The sequence below is a fragment of the Spermophilus citellus genome (assembly GCF_964194105.1).
Source record: "Spermophilus citellus genome assembly, chromosome: 7".
NCBI lineage: Eukaryota > Metazoa > Chordata > Mammalia > Rodentia > Sciuridae > Spermophilus > Spermophilus citellus.
The window spans coordinates 109707812-109728469 of record NC_138188.1 but is presented as its reverse complement, the minus strand read 5'-3'; the positions used below and the strand labels follow the sequence as shown (position 1 = coordinate 109728469).

Here is a 20658-nt window from a genome sequence, read left to right as displayed (position 1 = left end):
TCATTCAGAGGACCTACATGAACTTTCCCATGTGACTTGGGCTTTTCCCATCCTGGCAACTTGAAGTTAGGTTTCTAGAGGCATCATCCCAAAGCAAGCATTCTAAAAGCTGTACTGTAGTGGGGATTGAATTGTACTGGGGATATATGTAGCTCTGAGCTACATCTTCAGTCTTTTTTTATTTTGAGACAGTCTCACTAAATTGTTAAGACTGGCCTCGAACTTATGAACCTCCTCCCTTTGCCTCCTGAAGAGCTTGGATTTCAAGAGTGTACTACCACACCTGGCCTTTACTGGCATTTGATATCTGTTTTTCTTCTTTATTTCTTTTTTTAAAGACTACGAATAAAGGCTGGGGATGTAGCCCAATGGTTGAGCACTTGCCTAGCATGTAGGAGGCCCTGAGTTCAATCCTAGGACTGCAAAAAAAAAAAAAAAAAAAACATGCTTACTACCAAAATCATTAATATTATCAGGTGGACATCCTTATTTTTGTTAATGAGCAGATATTATATTTACCTCCTTATTTGTTTATTTGTTATTATTTACCACCTTATTGGCTTCTTTACCTTCCCTACCATTTATCTTCAATGCACGTTTGTTGGTCTTATAAATTGGAAGTGTAACACTTTCTTCCAGGATAGTGTGCATGCAAGCATCCTCTTTCTCTCCTTGGCATTCATATACTCACTGTTTCCCCAATTCTTTAAGGAATAATTATAGCTGATTCCAAAGTTTCCTCATCTTCTCTATTCTGCCATCTCTGAAAACGAGTGATTTTACAAGGTTGATGTTAGAAATAGTTTCCTATTCTTAACACCTTTTCTTATTTGATTTTACAAAATTTGTAACTTCTTTTATGCCTTTATTTAATGGTCATACCTCCCTCCTTAGAGATAGCCTAGTTTTTTATAGCTGTCTGCAATTGGAGCAGATGCATTATCTGCTGTCTGTATTTGGTATAAATATATTCCACCTGACTTCCCTTACTTCCTTATTTTCCACAGCTATCTCTGATGTGACCAAGTGAGCCTACTTAATATTCATGGTTTCCTATCCATTTTCTGGTCCCATTTCCCATGTTTGCTTAGGATGATTATTATATATATGATAATTATCTAAAAGTAAAATATGTATTATGTGGTATAGTATCATCAAGATTTTAGGATGATTTATGTATATATAACTGTATACTAGAGATATGGAGAAATAAATACTCTCTCTGCCCTCAGGAAGCTTTCAGTTTCCTGTTAAAACCCAGGATACTTCTCATGGAAAGCATTTTTAGGGAAAACTCATATAATAGACAGTTAGAAATAAAGTCTGTCATTATAATAACCATAAAGATAGCAAAGGACAGACATACTGTGAAGCTAGGATTAGATAATTGCTGTACCTAAAATAAGTTTTAGCTCTGAGTCATCTGTTAAAAAAAGAGACATGAGGGCTGGAGTTGTGGCTCAGCGTAGAGCACTCACCTAGAACACACAAGGCACTGGGCTTGATCCTCAGCATTACATAAAAATAAATAAATAAAATATTGTGTCCAACTACAACTAAGGAAAAAAAATAAAAAAAGAAAGAAACATGATGCTCAACATACTTCTCATTTTCTGATAAAGGAAGCATATCACTTTTTCAAGAAAGACCAACTATTTTCCTGACACTGACTCCAACGGAGTTTGTTACACATATGCTTACATAGTGGCATTGAATGACATAACAGATAGTGCCTTCTTCAATACTTTTTCATAAAGTGTAGTTACCCTTCCATAAGAGTATTGAGTCTCAAAAATGTAAAAGGTTGTAGAATTTTCAGAAATAGACAAGTTCTAGTTGTCTATTAGAAAGTGAGAAAGCAGGGGCTGGGGATGTGGCTCAAGTAGTAGTGCGCTCGCCTGGCATGCGTGAGGCACTGGATTTGATTCTCAGCACCACATAAAAATAAAAAATAGAGATATTGTGTCCACCTAAAACTAAAAAAAAAAAAAATATTTTTTAAAAAAAAGAAAGTGAGAATGCAACTGCTTTGTTATCATTTATCCTCGATTTAGCAATGAATAGGATAATGGTTTAAAATTTAGCTTTTTGGTAAGTATCTTGAGGATAGTACATTCTCTGTGCTGTCTCATTCATTGTTACAAGATTTACAGGCTTTAGATATCATTGAATCTTTTTAATAAAGAGGACCTATCAGGGGCTGGGGTTGTGGCTCAGCAGTAGAGCACTCACCTAAGCATGTGCAAGGCACTCACTGGGTTCAATCCTCAACACCACATAAAAATAAATAAATAAAAGTTTTGTGTCCAACTATTAAAAAAATACTAAAAAATATTTTTTTAAAAAAGAGGACCTCAGAGAAATGCAAATCAAAACCACCCTAAGATACCATCTCACTCCAGTAAGACTGGCAGCCATTATGAAGTCAAACAACAACAAATGCTGGAGAGGATGTGGGGAAAAGGGTACTCTTGTACATTGCTGGTGGGACTGCAAATTGGTTCGGCCACTTTGGAAAGCAGTATGGAGATTCCTGGGAAAGCTGGGAATGGAACCACCATTTGACCCTGCTATTGCCCTTCTCGGACTATTCCCTGAAGACCTAAAAGGAGCGTACTACAGGGATACTGCCACATCAATGTTCATAGCAGCACAATTCACAATAGCTAGACTGTGGAAACAACCCAGATGCCCTTCAATGGATGAATGGATTAAAAAAATGTGGCATCTATACACCATGGAGTATTACGCAACACTAAAAAATGACAAAATCATGGAATTCGCAGGGAAATGGATGGCACTAGAGCAGATTATGCTTAGTGAAGCTAGCCAATCCCTAAAAAACAAATACAAAATGACTTCTTTGATATAATGAGAGCAATTAAGATTAGAGAAGGGAGGAAGAGCAGGAAGAAAAGACTAGCAATAAACAGAGACATGAAGGGGGAGGGAAAGGGAAAGAAAATGGGAATTACATGGAAATGGAGGGAGAGCCGCATTGTTATACAAAAATACATATAAGAGGCTGTGAGGGGAATGGGAAAATAAATAAGGAGAGAAATAAATTACAGTGGATGGGGTAGATAGAGAGGATGGGAGGGGAGGGGAGGGGAGGGGGGATAGTATAGGATAGGAAAGGTAGCAGAATACAACAGTTACTAATATGGCATTTTGTAAAAATGGGGATATGTAACTGATATGATTTTGAAATCTGCGTTGGGGGTAAAAATGGGAGCTCATAACTCACTCAAAGCTTATGTAAGAAATATGCTATGTCAAGAGCTTTGTAATGTTTTGAACAACCAATAAAAAAAAAAAAAAAGAGGACCTGTCAGTTGCCTCTGCAATAAGTGATCCCCAGTTTTGAGAACTTACCTCCTAGTGGGTGTATTAAAATGTTAGCATCTTAATAGTACTCATGAGTAGCCAACGTCTCAACCTGTTAGAGTTATTTAATGTCTTTATTTGAATGTTTGTCTTTGGTTTTAGAAGTTTATAGAACTGTTTTATAATGTATACTTAGCCATTCGATCAAATTGTTTCTTAAAATCATGCTTGCCTTCATAAAGATACTTATCAAAAGCAATGGTTAAATGAAGAGTAGAACTTATTTGAAGTATATTCATTTCAAACCATAACAGTCATGTATAAAGCTAAAAAACTAATAACCCGGTTATTGTCAGGTAAGATAAATGGCTATTCTTAAGAATCACAGAGCCTAGCATGAAAAGACATATAAAGTTGACATGCCAGAAAAACCACAGCTTTTGATCCCAGCTTTAACTTTTTGTCGCCTGAGTGGCCACATGTAAAAATATACTTAAAACGAGTAAATAATTTTTTTATAAACATTATCTAAAGTCTCTCAGCCTTGTTGAGGGAGAGGTCCATTTTATAGATGAGGAAATTGAGACTCTTTAAGGCCCTCAGCAGAACTAGTCTCTCTGATTCATATACCATGATCTTTTTGCTTGGACTGTAATGCTTTTAAAGAATTGCGAAATTTTTCTCATTTCTCCCAAGATTAGGAAACATTTGCATAAACTAACTTTTTTTTTTTTTTAAGTTGTGTATGAACTCAATGCCTTTATTTGTTTGGGTTCAATCCTAGCACCTCACACTTGTGAGGCAAGTGCTCTACCACTGAGCCACAACCCCAGCCCTAAATTCCTAAACTTTATACTGTGTGTTTGGGCAGGAAGCCCAGACTACTACGAAGAAGCAAAGGTTGGCTGTGAGCAGAGCTGAACTTCATTTCTTTGGGTATTTCTCTAATTTCCCTTTGTCTTGTAAAATAATTCTCAAATATCACTGCTACAAAACCATGGTTATGTCAGTCTTGAGGTCAAGTTGTTTTGAGGAAACTTGTACCTCCAAGTATTGTAAAGACTTGAACTTTAGAGTTCATTTGGATCTATATTTAAATCCTGACTCTACTGTTTACTAGCTGTGTGATTTGGGGCCGTTAATCTAAATTTTTGAGCCTTTGTTTCCTCATCTACAGAAATATAATAGTTATAAGCCTTGAAAAATAAATTATGTAAAATGATAGCCTATTGTAAATGTTCAGCAATATGTGTATGTTTTTGTTCCCACTTACTCATTCTGGGTGGTGATATTAATTTGAACATATCTTTTAAGCTCTTTGAGAATTAATCTTCTCATTCATCAATTGAGACATTTATTAAACACCTATTTACTAGACACTCTGCTAAGTACTAATTGGGCATTCAGAGATGAAACCCATCCCATGCTTGATGAGAGCACATAGTCTTTTGGGAGGGTATGGCAAACTCAGAATAACAGTACCATATGATTAGTATGGGCTTAAGCCAGAAGATATGGCTTCTAAAGAAAGGTGGTGCTTGAATTGAGTCTTGAAGGATATTCTAGGATTATAACCAGAAAGGAAAGACGTTTCAAGTAGAGGGATTAGTATGTTGGTATGTAAAATGAGTTAGATGAAAATCGTTGTGGAAGTTCTTTGTGTATTTTGAATTAGACCAGAGGGTGGCAGTCTATAGCCTTTCAGCCAAATCTGGTCTGACATGTTTGTGTAAATACATATTTTATTGGAACACAGCCTCGTCCGTTATTTTATTTGACATCTCTGAATGTTTTCATTCTACAGTGATAAAGTTTACTAGCTGTGAAGAGATAGTCTGAACTGAGAATCCAAAGAATTTTCTTTCTGGTACCTTATAGAAGCTTGTTAACACTTTATTAAATGGTTGTGAAGAATTGTTTTTAGTAAATTGAGGTGAAGTCCTTCTTTCTTCTTGTGTTCCTTTGCAGGGTTCCTCACAACCTGCCTCTGGTATGTGTGGCTTCTGTCCCCTGCCCCAGTTCTCTTTGTGCTGCTTTTGCTGTGCATGTGCTCTAAGCACTCTATAACCCAGCATTTATGAGCAAAGACCTGATTATTTATTCAGTGGAAAGGCTTGTGAGAGATAAGGATAATGGCAGTAAAAGAAAGACCAAGTAACCCAGGTGTGGTCATGCTCACCTGTAGACCCAGCTATTTGGGAGGCTGAAGCAGGAATGGTTTGATTCCAGTCTGAACAGCATTAGCAAGACCCTGTCTTTAAAAAAAAAAAAAAAAAAAAAAAAAAAAAAAAAAAAAAAAAAAAAAAAGGTCAAGTAAGACAAGTAAGAAATAGATTATTATTCCTCAGTTCTGAAAATGTAATTCTGGGTTGGATGGAGAAGGGAAAACATATGTGTGCAGTGTCATCTCATGTGCTATTTGGTTAGAGATAAGTTTTCAAGGAAGTGGAGGATATTGGCAAGTGGGATCAGAAGACTTGGAAGAACATCATGAGAAACATTCAGTCTGTCAAAAAATCCTTAGCAGTGCAATTATTTAAGTTCATATACCTCAAAGCACAACCCCAAAGTTCCCACCTTATGGTAAGCAAACAGATGATAGTCATGATGTGTCCAGTGACTTACAATTACTCCTTTTGATTTTGAATATTTGGTTTGCTCTTGCATTCTAAGCCCTTTTATACCTTGATCTTTAAGTTTCGGCTCTTGGGTCATTTATTTGTTGATCTCTTCATACCTCTTCTTTGAGCTCTGAGTTTGCTTACAAACTGACTAAAAACTGTGGGCTCCCTAAATTCCACTTTGTCTTTTGTGTTATGTTGGCTTATACCTAACAAATGCTCATTAGGAGTCCTGTGCTGATGCCTTTGGTCTGTTAAGTTCTCTTTTGAAACCAGATAAACCATATAATCTCTGGAACACTAATTATATCTTAACCTTTGCCATTGTTGCCTGAGTTTTGACCCTCTTCTAATCTGACCCTATCTAATCTGATCTGTGTCCTAATATTTCATTAAAAATTATAGACCTAGTCTTAGCAATTTAGCAAGACCCTGCCTTTAAAAAAGAAAGACTGGACTGGGATTATAGCTCAGTGGTAGTGCACCTGAACCCTTGTATTTAATCCCTAGTACCAACCCCACCCCCCAAAAAGAAAAGAACTCGACAATTATGTATAACAATAATGCCATAATAAAAAAATAATTAGGCCTATTCCTATTCTAGCCTTCATTTGAGCTGCATCAGTACAACTGTCTTTTTGTTAAACAGCCTGATAATTCTTCATTAAAATTGATCAACAGTGTTTAAGGTCTCTCTGAGTTTTATATTGATAGTGAAATTTTTTATACAACAGTGCATTTTTAATTTTTCTGTTTTAGACAAAGGATTTTAAAATGTTTAATGTATCCTTTTATATTTTCTATACTTATTAATTTGTCTAGATTCTACGTTTAATTTAAAATTATGCTTATATGGTGTTTTAGTCAGCTTTTTCAGGGCTGTGACTGAAAGACCTGATGAGAACAATTAGAGGAGGAAAAGTTTATCTGGGGAGCTGGGGTTGTGGCTCAGCAGTAGAGCACTGACAGTATGTGTGAGGCCCTGGGTTCGATCCTCAGCACCACATAAATAAATTTTTTTAAAATTTATTTTGGGGATTCTGGGTTTCAGAGGTCTCAGTCCATAGGTGGTCAACTCCATTTCTTGGGCACCTGAGATGAGGCAGGACATCACGGCAGAAAGTATGTGGTGTGGGAACACAGCTCAGGATGTGATGATCAGGAAGGAGAGAGAGAGAGAGAGAGAGAGATATGTTTCCTCTCCACGGACAAAATATAAACCCCAAAGGCACAGTCCTAATTACCCACCTCCTCCAGCCACACCTTGCTGTTTACCACTCAGTTAGTTAATTCCTGTCAGGGATGAATTCACTGATTAGGTTAAGGCTCTCCTAACCCAATCCTTTCAATTCTCAACTTTCTTGAATTGTCTCACACATGAGCTTTTGGGAGGAAACCTGACACCTAAACCATAACGTTTGGTTTAAATACAAAACTTGATATATCCAGAACTCCAGATTTTCAAATAGGACTCGTAAAAATAAATTGAATAGATTATAGTGTCCAAACATTTTAGACTGTAATACAGAAGGAAATGTTTAAGATCATACTTTATTTATGGTAATGAAGTCTGTGGTTTGATGCCTATTATTCTTTTTGGAGGTTTGCAGCGGGTACTGTTGATTTAACCCAGGGGCAATTTACTACTGAGCCACATCTCCAGCACTTTTTATTTTTTGAGACAGTGGCTCACTAAGTTGCTGAGGCTGCCTTGAACTTGAGATCTTCTTTTGTAGCCTCCCGAGCCACAAGGATTACAGATGTATGCCACCATGTCTGGCCTTGATGCCTAATATTCTATCTAAAGACTAAAATTGATGTTTGAAAAGAAATTATCTAGGAAAGTATTATGAAATTTACAAGGAGTTTGTTTGATGCCCACTAATTTAAATGAGCTCTGTAACTTTTTTAAACTGAATATGCAGGCTGTGTTCTTGGGCTCAGAACCTAAGAAATCAATTTAGTATCACTTATCACTTATTAGAATATATCTTTATTTTCTGCCTGCTTCTAGGGTTACAGCTGAAGTAAAGCATAACATTACCAACACTGTGGTATGCAGAGTGCAAGGGGAATGGAATAGTGTTCTCGAGTTCACTTATAGCAATGGAGAGACAAAGTATGTGGACCTGACTAAATTGGCCATAACAAAGAAAAGAGTAAGACCGCTGGAGAAGCAGGATCCATTTGAATCCAGGTATGTCGTCCTTTTTTTTTTTTTTCTTTTTTTTTAAATATATATATTTTTAGTTGTTGATGGGCCTTTATTTAATTTATTTATTTATATATGGTGCTGAGAATCAAACTTCACACATGCTAGGCAAGCGTTCTATTACTAAGCCACAACCCCAGCCCCAGTACATTATCTTTGCTTCCATCCAGGAAACTCAGAAGCTCTGGATCTTAATCTAGGCCTTTTAAATAATTTGTTACCTCGGATAAGTCACTGTACCAGTTTGCATCAGCTTCCTTCTCATCTAAATTAAAAGGATTGAAGTGATCTGATGCATTTAAACCTCTTACCAACTAATGCATTATATCAAATATTTGTAAACTGAACAAAAATATTAACAACATTAAAGAATCAAAGGATTACTATCATTATCATAAAAGCTCTTACTAAACTGAACAAAAATATTAACATTAAAGAATCAAGGATTACTCTCATCATCATAAAAGCTCTTACAAATCATTAGCAAAAAGGAGGACACCTCAATAGGAAAGTGGACAAATAATACAGAAGGATAATTCACAGATACAGAAATGCCCACTGGGGAAGTCAGAATGGGAGTTATTAAGAATACAAGCAATAATAAGTGTTGGAGAGGATGTGGGGGAAAAGGTACACTCATACATTGCTGGTGAGACTGCAAATTGGTGTAACCACTTTGGAAAGCAGTGTGCAGATTCCTCAGAAAACTTGGAATGGAACCACCATTTGACTCAGCTATCCCACTCCTCAATCTACACCCAAAGGACTTAAAATCAGCATACTATAGTGACACAGCCATACCAATGTTTATAGCAGCTGAATTCACAGTAGCTAAATTGTGGAACCAACCTAGATGCCTATCAATAGACGAATGGATAAAGAAACTGTGGTATATATACCACAGTGGAATATTAGTCAGCATTAAAAGAGAATAAAATTATGGCATTCACAGCTAAATAGATGGAGTTGGAGAATATCATGCTAAGTGAAGTAAGCCAATCCCAAAAACTAAAGGCTGAATGTTTTCTCTGATTAGTGGATGCTGATCTGTGATGGGGCAGGGCATGGGAAGAATGGAAGAACTTTGAATTGGGCAAAGGGGAGGGGTTATGATGGTAGGAAAGATGGTGGAATGAGATGGACATCATTACCCCAAGTACATGTATGATTGCATGAATGGTGCGTCTCTACAATGTATACAACCAGAGAATTGAAATGTTGCATTCCGTTTGTGTATGATAAATTGAAATGCATTCTGCTATCAAATACAACTAAGTAGAACAAAAAAAAAAAAAAAAGAAAGAAATGCCCACTGGGGAGAGAAACCATTTAAAGAGATAAAATTAATCAATAAAACAAATGCAAGTAGTCATATTCTTCTGCCTTAGCCTCCTGAGCCTCTGGGATTACAGGTATGTCCCACTGTGCCTGGCAGTTTCATTGATTTTTAAGTGTTTTTAAAAATTGGTTTCTGCTCTTTTTTATTTTATTTTTTTCTACTTGGTCATCATTTGCTAGTATTTTTTTCTAATTACTTAAACTGGCTGTTAAACCAGTGGTGAGAAAACCTTTCCTGTAAAATAATAAAGAATAAATTTAAGGGCCAGATGGCTTCTGCCACAAATATTTAACTCTGATGTTGTAGCATGAAAACAACAGACACAAATAGACAATAAATAGTTGGATCTTGTTATGTTAAGTTAAAAATTTATGTACAAAAAGGCCAGAGTTTAACCCTTGAGTTGGTTTTCTTTTTTTTTCTTTCTTAAACATTTAATGCTATATATTTTCCTCTAAGGACTGTTTTATTTATATTCTACAAGTTTTGATGTTTTCATTTTGAAATATTTTCTGGTTTCCCTCATGAGTGATTGATAGACTGATTTTATGCAGTGCTGGGGATTGATTCTAGGGCCTCACACACTTTAGGCAAGTCCTCTACACTGAGCTATGTCCCCAGGTCCTTTTTTTTTAATTTGTTTTTGACTTATGAAATTATTTTAAAATATTGATAATTTCCAAATACTTGGAGGTTTTCCAGAAATCTTTTCATTATTCATTTCTAAGTTAATTTTATTTTGGTCAAAGAATGTTGTTTTAATCAGCTATTTCACCACTATAACCAACACAGTTGTAGCAGAGGAAATGTTTATATGAGGGCTCACAGTTTCAGAGGTCTTAGTCCATAGAAGGCCAGCTTCATTCTTCAGGGCTCAAGGTGAGGCTGAACATCATGGCAGAATAGTGTGGCAGAGGGAAGCAGCTCACATGTTTAGGAAGTAGAGAGGACTCTACTTGCCAGATACAAATATATACCCCAAAGACATGCCCCCAATTCCCACCTCCTCCATCCACACCCTACCCCTTCAGTTTACCACTCAGTTAATCCCTATCAAGGGATTAATTAATCACTGATTGGGTTAAGATTCTCACAACATAATAATTTTTCCACTGAACCTTCTTGCATTGTCTTACATGTGAGCTTTGGGGGATATCTCACATCCAAACCATAACAAATGTACTTTGTATGATTTAATACTTTAAATTTGTTTTTAATCCTTTAGATTTTTTTTAAGTATCTTTATTTATTTTTATGTGGTGCTGAGGATTGAACCCGCACATCCTAGGCAAGCACTCTACCACTAAGCCATAACCCCCAGCCCCTTAGATTTGTTTTATGACCCTGAATGTTTTCTATCTTGGTAACTGTTTCATGTGTACTTGACACAAATGTGCTTTCTGTTGATATTGGGTGAGTGTCCTATTAATGTTACTTAGGTCAAGCAAATTGGCGGTAATTTTCATGTTCTCTATATCCTTACTGTAATTTATTCTATCAACTGAGATCAGTTATTGAAATTCCGATTATTATTAAATATTTTTCCTTACAGTTCTGCAAGTTACTTTATTTTACTGGAAACCCTATTGTTAGGGGTATACACATTGATAATTGGTTTGTATTCTTGATGTATTGATCCTTGATCATTATAAAATGTTCTTCTGTCAGTAGTAGTCCTTACTTTGAAATGTACATTGACATTAAAATTTCCATTTTTCAAAAAACACAACTTTATATATAAAGATATGTATTTCCACATTTTTTTTAAAAACACAACTTCATATATAAAGATACGTTTTATAAATTATAAAATTATTAACCTGTGTCATTATAGATTCAACTGTATTGGTAACTTTCCTGGGTGGTACAATCATTACAATAATCATTTTTATAATCTTTTCCTCCTACCTTAAGGTACTTCTCACCCATTTACAGTTAACTTCATTCTTATCCCCAGATCCATGTAATCACTAATCTACTTTCTATCTCTGTAAATTTGTCTTTTCTATATATTTTCTATAAATAGAATCCTATAATCAGTATGCCATCTATTATGCTCTGCCTTCTTTCTTTAGCATAATATTTTTGAGGGTTATCTGTGATGTAGCATGTATCAGTTCACTCCTTTTTATTGCTAAACTATGTGTATCCCATTGTGTGGATAATATTATCTTTTACATATCTATTCAGCAGTTGATAGACATTTCCAGTTTTAAGCTGTGATGAATAATATTGTTGTGGAAACTTTGTACAAATTTGTGTGAATACACTTTGTTTTCTTGGATAAATACTACACGTACAGTTGCTGGGTTGTATGGTAGTTTTATGTTTAAACTTTGGAAAACTGCCAAACTATTTTCCAAAATAACTATACCATTTTACATTCCTACCAGCAATGTTTAAGGTTCTAATTTCTCCATATCTATGCTAATAGAGTCTGTATTATTTGGTTTGTTTGGGGGTTTGTTTGTTTGTTTGTTTTGGTCCTGGGGATTGAACTCAGGGGCACTCAGTCACTACTGAGTCACATCCCTAAACCTATTTTGTATTTTATTTAGAGACAGTGACTCACTGAGTTGTTTACGCCTCATTTTTGCTGAGGCTGGCTTTAAACTTGCAATCCTCCTGGCTCAGCCTCCTGAACCGCTGGGATTACAGGTGTGCACCACTGCACCGGGCTGTATTATTCCTTATACCCATTCTAGTGGCATGAAATAAAAATGGTTTTAATTTATATTTCCCTAATGATTAATGAATGGTATTGGCCATATTTTCAAGGGCTTGTTAGCCATCTCTCTTCATTATGAAATGTGTTTTTATATATTTTACCCATTTTTTCTATTGAATTGTCTGTCTTCCTTTGGGGTTGTAGGAGATCTGTGTAAATTCTAGATTAAAATTCTTTATTGTATATGTATTCTACAACTTTTTTCCTAGTCTCCTACTCTTCTTTTTTATATGTGACTGGTGGGTGAGATTGAACCCAGGGGCACTTCATGAGCCACATCTCCAACTTTTTTTGCTTTTTATTTTGAGACAGGGTCTCTCTAAGTTGCTTAGCATCTCACTAAGTTGTTGAAGCCTCTAAATTTCAATCCTCCTGCCTCACCCGCCCAAGCTGCGGGATTACAGGCATGCACCACTGCATTCAGCATTTTTTATTGTGTTTTTTCAATATAAGTTTTTACTTTTGATAAGGTAGTATTATCAATGGGTTTTATGAATTTTGGTTTTGGTATTGTACCTAAGAAATCTCTTAAAGTCTCAAAGATTTTCTCCTATAAGCTTCTCTTTGGTGTTTTAATGTTAGAAGCCTTACACTGAAGTCTATAATCCTCTTTGAGTTAATTTCTATCAGTGGTGTGATATGAGGATCTAATGAGTTCAGCTGTTTGCATGCATGTCCAGTTGTCCCAGCACCATTTATTGAACAGACTATTCTTCCCTGAAAGAATTGTTCTGGTGTTTTTCATTTGCTTGAGGTTTCAACTTCTCCCTTCCTATGGCCTGTAAATTCTCTAGGCAATAAGTTGAAGCACTCATAGGATTCCCCTCATTAGTTTGCTCCTCTCAAAGACCACTGTGCAACACTGACTTTTGTGCAATACTGAAAACCAGTCCTGATATTTCATCATGTTCAAAAATACAAATGGGCCAGGCATACTGGTGCACCCCTATAATCTCAGCAGCTCAGGAGGCTGAGGAAGGAGGATTGTAAGTTCAAAGCCAACTCCAGCAACTTAGACCCTGTCTCAAAGTAAAACAGAAAGGGATAGGGATGTGGCTCAGTGGTAAAGCACCCCTGGGTTTAGTCCACAGTACCAAAAAGAAAGAAAAGAAGAGAGGAAAGAAAGAAAATTAGTTTTAATTTTAAAGAAGCAAAAGCAACCTGAATATCAACCTTAGGGCCATAGTGTCAGTACTGTGGTAACTCATAGGCATAAAATTGCAGATTTGATTTAGCAAATGTAATTTTTAGAAATCATTGTAATTTTGAGGCTATCACCCTATTTAATTATCTTTTAAAAAACAAATGTGAAATATGCAGTTTTTGGATTTTAGGCGATTATGGAAAAATGTGACAGACTCTCTGAGGGAATCTGAAATTGATAAGGCCACAGAGCATAAACGAACACTGGAAGAACGGCAGAGGACAGAAGAAAGGCACCGTACTGAAACAGGCACACCTTGGAAAACCAAATATTTTATTAAAGAGGTATGTTCTATAGGAATTCAGGCTAAAATTCATATCTCTGCTTAGAACTTTGGCTTACCAGGCCTTGTTGAATTGCTATCACTTATAAATTTTATTTTATTAATTTGTTTACTAATATGTAGTGCTGAGGATTGAACCCAGGGCCTCACACATGCCAGGCAAGTGCTGTACCACTGAGCCATAACTTATACATTTTATTTTTAAAAATTAATGTCCCTCTACTCTCCCTCTGAGATAAGTAGACAGATAGATAGATAGAATAGAGAGATATAGATAGATAGATGGATCTTCCACTTTTCCCCTCATTTGCTATTAAACACTTCCCATTAGAATCTATTGGTTTTATCTTCTTAAGTGAATGTTTCAAATTTCCTGTATGTAACACAAATAGGTAGTATATATGCTAAGTTTGACCCTAGAATGTACCTTGGATAGTTCATTTGCCATTTCTAAGCTAAGTTTCCCCAGCTATAAAATGTGAGTAAATAAGCACATTGTGAAAATCAAAAAAGAAAATGTGTACAAGGGCAGGCATTTGAAGGCACAGCCTTTGAGGACTTACTGAAAAGAGCTCTGTCCCTTCCTGGATGAAGTTGGGCAATTCATTTAGCTTCCCATAGCCTCCATTTCTTCATCTGTAAAGTGAGGTGATCAGACAGCATGTCTTCTCTTCTAAATCTAACATTCTATAATGTGATTAGCTGACATCTTTTTGGAACAACATGAATTACAATTTATCCACCAGGTGATTTAATTAACAACCTTGTGGTTGCTATTATGAAGGAGAAATTACTGTGATAGGAAGGAAGACTTTATTCAAGTAGCTCAGTTGGTAGAGCGTTTGCCTTACATGTATAAGGCACTGGGTTCAATCCTCAGCACTACATAAAAATAAATAAATAAAATAACGGTATTGGGTATGTCTACAACTAAAAATATATATATATTTTTCTTTTTTAAAGATTAGTGCAGTAGAAGATAGATTGCACTCAATTTTGAAAACAGTAGTAACAAGTGGGGAATTTGAGTTAGTTGGGGTGAAGGGAAGGATGGAAAATTATTAAAAGGTACTTATTTATTTTTGAGAGTGAAGTGGGAAGGCTTAATTGGATATCAAAGGTGGTATATTCTCAGTAAATTGGTCCTCAGGATTCTTTGCTAAAACTGGGCTCAGTAGGTCAAGGATTGAGGCTTATTCAAGAAGACAACTCAAAGGAGCCTGACTAGTTTGGTTAAGGAGGGAATCCTTGTCACATGAGCCAAATAATTGCCATGCTTAAATCATTTTTTGGAAGAAGGTAAATAGAGTAAATACATAAAAAATATTTTTAAAAATACAAATAAATTGACAGGTGGCCCTGGGAGGTGATCAGTCTCTCATTCTGTCCTTAGGAACAGGCCTTTCTATAATCCTGGGTCCTGGGACCTTACCTTTTCCAGAGACTGCACAGGAATTATTAAAGAGGTATGTTCTATAGGAACATACCAGAGAGTGTGGGTGCTGGAAGCTGCTCTACCCAGCGCAGGCTCTCTAGGTGAAGGAGATCCCAGAATTCTCTGGTGGAGCCATCCTGTTTGGTCTGAGGGGCACAATAGACTTCAGCGTGAACCACCCGCCACACAGGTCTCTCAAGACCAGCACCGTCATCACATCCTCGCCAATACACCAGAAATATTAGTAGTTAGATCCTAGGAAAGTTCTTTACAATCCAAAAGGCAGAGTCTCGATGAGTTGCTTAGGACCTCACTGAGTTGCTGATGCTGGCCTTGAACTCATGATCATCCGGTCGCAGCCTCTGGAGCTGCTGGGGCTACAGGTGTGTTCCACCATGCCCAACCTTAAACACAGTTTTTCAGGGTGATTTTTTGGTAGCTGAGACCACTGTGAAGCAACAGCACTTTGTACTCACATAGTTTATCATGAATTTTGCACTGAGACCACCTTGCAGTTGCTTTCATTTATTACTAAAATCATCCTTTGTGACTTAGGAAGTTCATCTAATTCCTAGCATGATAGGACATGCCAGATTTCTCTTACTCCTTCTTTTATTTTAATAACAAACATTTCACATAATTTATTAAATGGTTGTTTGTTTCTGTATCTCAGACAAATGTAAGCTTCCAGAGGGCAGAAATGTGTTGTCCATTTTTGTTCTCTGTTGAATCCAAAGCACCTACAGCAATACCTGGAACTGTAAATATTTGTTGTTGCAATGAATTAGTAGAACACACAAAGGATATGAGAAAGATTCCTAAGGGCCAGGACGGAGTTGCATATCTCAGAGTAACCATGTATCATAAAGTATTTTTGTGGAATAAATACCCCCAGCTCCAAATCAAACTATTATTTTTACTACATTAAGGAAAATTTATTTTTCAATCCCTAGTTTGTAAATGCTTGTATTTTGGATTCTGTTACTTTCTGTTTGTAGAACACTGTCTCAGCCTTCCCCCATGAGCAGTTTGAAACTAGTCTTACTTCCTAAATAAAATTGAGTTGGCTCCTATTAAAATAAATAAATAAATACAAATAAATTGAAGGACACACAGGGGTATAGACATAGGTTCACATCTGACTCTGCCTAGTCCTATAAACAATGAACTATGATCTTCGCTACCCTGATCTTAACTCTGCTAAGTTCCTACCCAGTGAGCCGAAGCCCACATTCACTATAGCTCTTCTTTCTTCACTTTACTCTTCTCCCATTTTTAGTACTCTTTGACTCTCTGTCTCCTTCCAGTATCCTATTCATAGGACCCAAAAAAGTCAGAAAGAACCAAAAAACAGCATTTGGGTAGTATAGATGCCAGATAGGAAAACAGCTAATACCTTCATGACATTTCTTTGTGATCCACCTGTGGCCCATAATTGAGAGAGCCTCAATCTGTAGCATCTTGGCAAAAATGGCAGAATTGCTGCACGTGACTCCTGCAAAAAAAAAAAAAAAAAAATGTCCATAGGTCACAACCTAGGTTCTCCTGTACTAGATCTCACACAATTCTAGCTAAACTGACATCTTAAGCACAGACACTTTATTACTTCACAAAAAGTTGTCTTATTAAATGATAAAATAGAATTCCATTTCAGTGAAGATGTAGTTCTAGTTTTGGTTTTAATTTTGAAAATATTAGCTGAATTGTTCTTCCCCTTCTCCTTATTTCAGGGAGATGGCTGGGTTTATCACAAACCCCTTTGGAAGGTAATTTCAACAGCACAAGCAGCAGAGTGACACATGCTCTCTTAAGACTTGACCAAATGAGGTTCTTCTCTGTTTACCCTCAACCTTCCTGGACTGGATTCATTGCACTGAGTGACCTGCTTCCTGATTGCACAGACGGAAACTAACTGAACATGAATATACCTACTTGGGCACTATTATACTGCAGCAAGACCAAAGTGTTAAAGAAACACGAGGGACCTCTCACCAACCTGTTCATGTGATGTGAGCAATACCATCTTAAAACCTTTTACCTGAATTTCAGATGATTAATCTTTCATCTAGTTCCTGGTCCTTAAAGCTGTTTGAATACCTATTTTTGCACAGGGGCAGCGGATACACACAACAGTGAGGACTCAGTGACTTTGATTTCTTTGTAGTGAAAAGTGAAGTGTCTTCCAGAGTTTGTGTTTTGCTTTCTATCCATAACTGAAGTATTCACTACTCTTATAAACCAACCAAGAGGAGGAAGAACATGACCCAGAAGTGGATTCAGCCGTTGTGCCTGAAATCAGTGTTATTAAAAAAAAAAAAAAATCACCAGATTGTAGTAACAAGGCATTCTTTTTCTTCAAAAAGACTGTATGCCTGTGTCTGAGGAACTTATCCATTATCCACCTCTGTTGGAACTCTTTTAAAAAGAATATTTATAAATTGATTAGAATTATAACCATGGAGAATTTTTTCTTCTGAGCATTTTAATATACTTGAAAACAACCTTGACTTGAAAAATTTCAGAACATTTTTCAATATCTAGTTTTATTAAATATTACACTTGAGAGACAATTTTTTAAATGTGTTCATGTCAATATGATGAGATTTTGGCCTTTTAAGAACTAAGGCATTAAAGAAAATAGCAAATATTGAAAAATAAAACTGTTACTTTTTTTTCCCTTATCTTTTTTTTCACTTGCAGGTTAATATTCAGTATTATGTACTATCCCTCTGAATAAGTTTGCTTATTTTACCTCTGTTCATTCAAAAGTTAAAACAAATGACTATTTGTATTTGTCAGTAATTCAGTTATACATGTATATGTGACTGAACACATGGAATGTATGGTTTTATTTTATTTTCAAGTAAACTTAAATGCTGAGGAAAGTATGAAATAAAAAGATATCAGGAAGTTGTATTCAGGTACAAATCTTTTTTAAAATCAGTATTTTATTGAGGTTGAAGAATTGCTGGCAATTAAAAGAATAGCTCTAATTATGGTTTTCATCATTCAGTCAAGTATTTATTGAGTACCTGCTTATGGTGCTCAGCACTTGTTACTGCAAGCTACCTTAATTTTCCAAGAGTGGTGCCTTACTCTGTTTCTTCTGATGTGGTCTTCCAATCAGTGTGCATAATATGTACCTGTTATTCATCAGCCGTGGTAGATGGCTGTGTCTGTTGCATCATCATAAGAAGTTTAAGTTTTGTGCTCTGATAAATTGTGTTCTGTTGGAGGAGTGATAGTAGGATGAAAATTACAAAACAATTTTTTCAACAAATTGTAAATTATAAGAAAAAGAATTGTTTTGTGTACAACCATTTTAATGATTCCCTTTCATTTTTTGCTGTGAAATGCACTGAAAACTCTCAAAGTGAGCTACAGTTCATGTGTTGAGAAAATTGAAAAATAATAAAAGTAGAGAGCAATGATGCATTTGTCTGTTTTATGAATAGAAAGAAAAGGGAAGTTTCATTTAGTAGAATTATTGCCCTGCTCATTGGGGAACCATCAGTTTTTCTCTTTAAATCCTTACCTTCAGGAATCTCCAGCTTAGCGTGTAATTTAATGAAAAATTAAAATATTTAGCCAATTTGCTTATGTCTATTCCTAGTAGCTCAGGAGGCTGAGGCAGAAGGATAACAAGTTTGAAGTGAGCCTCACTCGGCAACTTAGGGAGACCCTATATCAAAAACTAAAATGTTTGCTGGGCACAATGGCCCACGCCTATAATACTAGAAGCTTGGGAGGCCGAGGCAGGAGGATTGTGAGTTCAAAGCCAACTCTAGCAACTTAGTGAGGTACTAAGCAACTCAGCAAAAATCTGTCTCTAAATAAAATATTAAAAAGGGCTGGAGATGGGGAGGCTGGGGTTGTGGCTCAGCGGTGGAGCACTCGCCTAGCACATACGAGGTTCTGGGTTCAATCCTCAGCACCACATATAAATAAATAAAATAAAGGTATTGTGTTTAACTACAACTAAATAAATAAATAAATAAATATATTTTAAAAAGTTATAAAAAGGGCCGGAGATGGGGCTAGGGATGTGGTCAGCGGTAGCGCACTTGCCTAGCATGTGTGAAGCACTAGGTTCGATTCTCGGCAACACCTATAAATTTAAAAAAAAAAAAAAAAGAAAGAAAGAAAGGTCTATCAACAACTAAAAAATTTTTTAAAAATTAAAAAAGGGATGGGGATGTGCCTCAGTGGTTAAATGCCCCTGGATTCAGTGCCCAGTACCAAAAGTAAATAAATAAATAGGAAATGTTTTATGTTCAAATGTACTGGATCAAGGATATAAAATGTGAAGCCAGAGCTTTTTGTTTCGTTGTTTGAACCATTCAAGTGCCCATTTATTTCTTTGGATTGTTGAGCTTTTTTAAGAATTATTGAAAACAAGTTTTTAAACACTTTAAGAAATTATACATTTAAGAGTAATTGTAGTCTCTCCATGTTATTGGGCCAAATTCTTTAAGAGCAATGACTGAGTACTACTTGATGACAATTGTTTACCTTATCCCTATCTTGACATCCCATTGCTCTCCTACAGCCAGGGAGGTCCCAGAGTGAAGAAGAAGCAATATCTGCTTCCAGAAGCTGCAGTTTATTCCCCTCAAAAGAGCTCGAAGGGGCTGGGGATATAACTTGGTTGGTAGAATGCTTGCCTTACATACACAAGGCTCTGGGTTCGATCTCCAGCACCACCAAAGAAAAAAAAAAAAGAAGAAGAAAAAAAAAAAGAGCTAGGAGTTTGGTTTGGATTATTTATCTTCACCTTGTTATTGTTTAGCCAGGAAAACAGAACTTTATATAGAGTGTTACATATTTGAGTCTCTTTCTTTTGGGCCAAATTTTAAATGTACACTTCCCTCTGGTGAATATAAGTTGTAATAAGAAGTCCAAGACTAGACTGAGCCAGGTGTGGTGGCACATGTCTATAGTCCCAGCAGATTTATAGACTGAGGTAGGATTATCACGAGTTTGAGGCCAGCCTGGTTAACTTAGTGAGACCATGTCTAAAAAAAAGAAAAAAAGGGGCTGGGGATGTGGCTCAAGCGGTAGCGCGCTTGCCTCGCATGCGTGCGGCCCGGGTTCGATCCTCAGCACCACATACCAACAAAGATGTTGTGTCCGCCGAGAACTAAAAAATAAATATTAAAAATTCTCTCTCTCTCTCTCTCTCTCTCTCTCTCTCTCTCTCTCTCTCTCTCCTCTCTCTCTCTTTGAAAAAAAAAAAAGAAGAAAAAAAATGGGTCTGGTGGGAATGTAGCTTTGGGGTAGAACACCCCTGGGTTCAATCCCTAGTACCGCCAAAAAAAAAAAAAAAAAAAAAATTCCAAGCCTGAGTAATATAATGTTGCAGCCATTTCTTTGCTTTTGTTTATTTACCATTTTTATAATACTTATCAACCTGTACCTTTTGTGAAATATTTGTATTTAAGTCCCAAGGTCATTTTCCAATTAATTGGATTTTTAATACATTGTTTTTAAGCCCCCAATGTTAATTTAA

The 20658-nt window shown here is 36.2% G+C and overlaps 1 protein-coding gene across 3 annotated transcripts in view; it reads left to right on the top strand.

The window, feature by feature from the left end:
* OSBPL11 (oxysterol binding protein like 11) overlaps window positions 1-18580 on the top strand; it is an 82851-nt gene extending 64271 nt beyond the window's left edge. For 2 of the 3 annotated variants that reach the window (XM_081301648.1, XM_081301649.1), the window contains exons 12-14: window positions 7963-8145; window positions 13562-13715; window positions 16880-18580. In XM_081301648.1, coding sequence (XP_081157774.1) covers window positions 7963-8145; window positions 13562-13715; window positions 16880-16945 — 403 coding nt within the window. In that variant the 3' untranslated portion in view covers window positions 16946-18580. The remainder of the gene's footprint in view (window positions 1-7962; window positions 8146-13561; window positions 13716-16879) is intronic. The other variant, XR_014022990.1, reaches the window with a different exon arrangement.
* Window positions 18581-20658: the final 2078 nt, after the last annotated feature.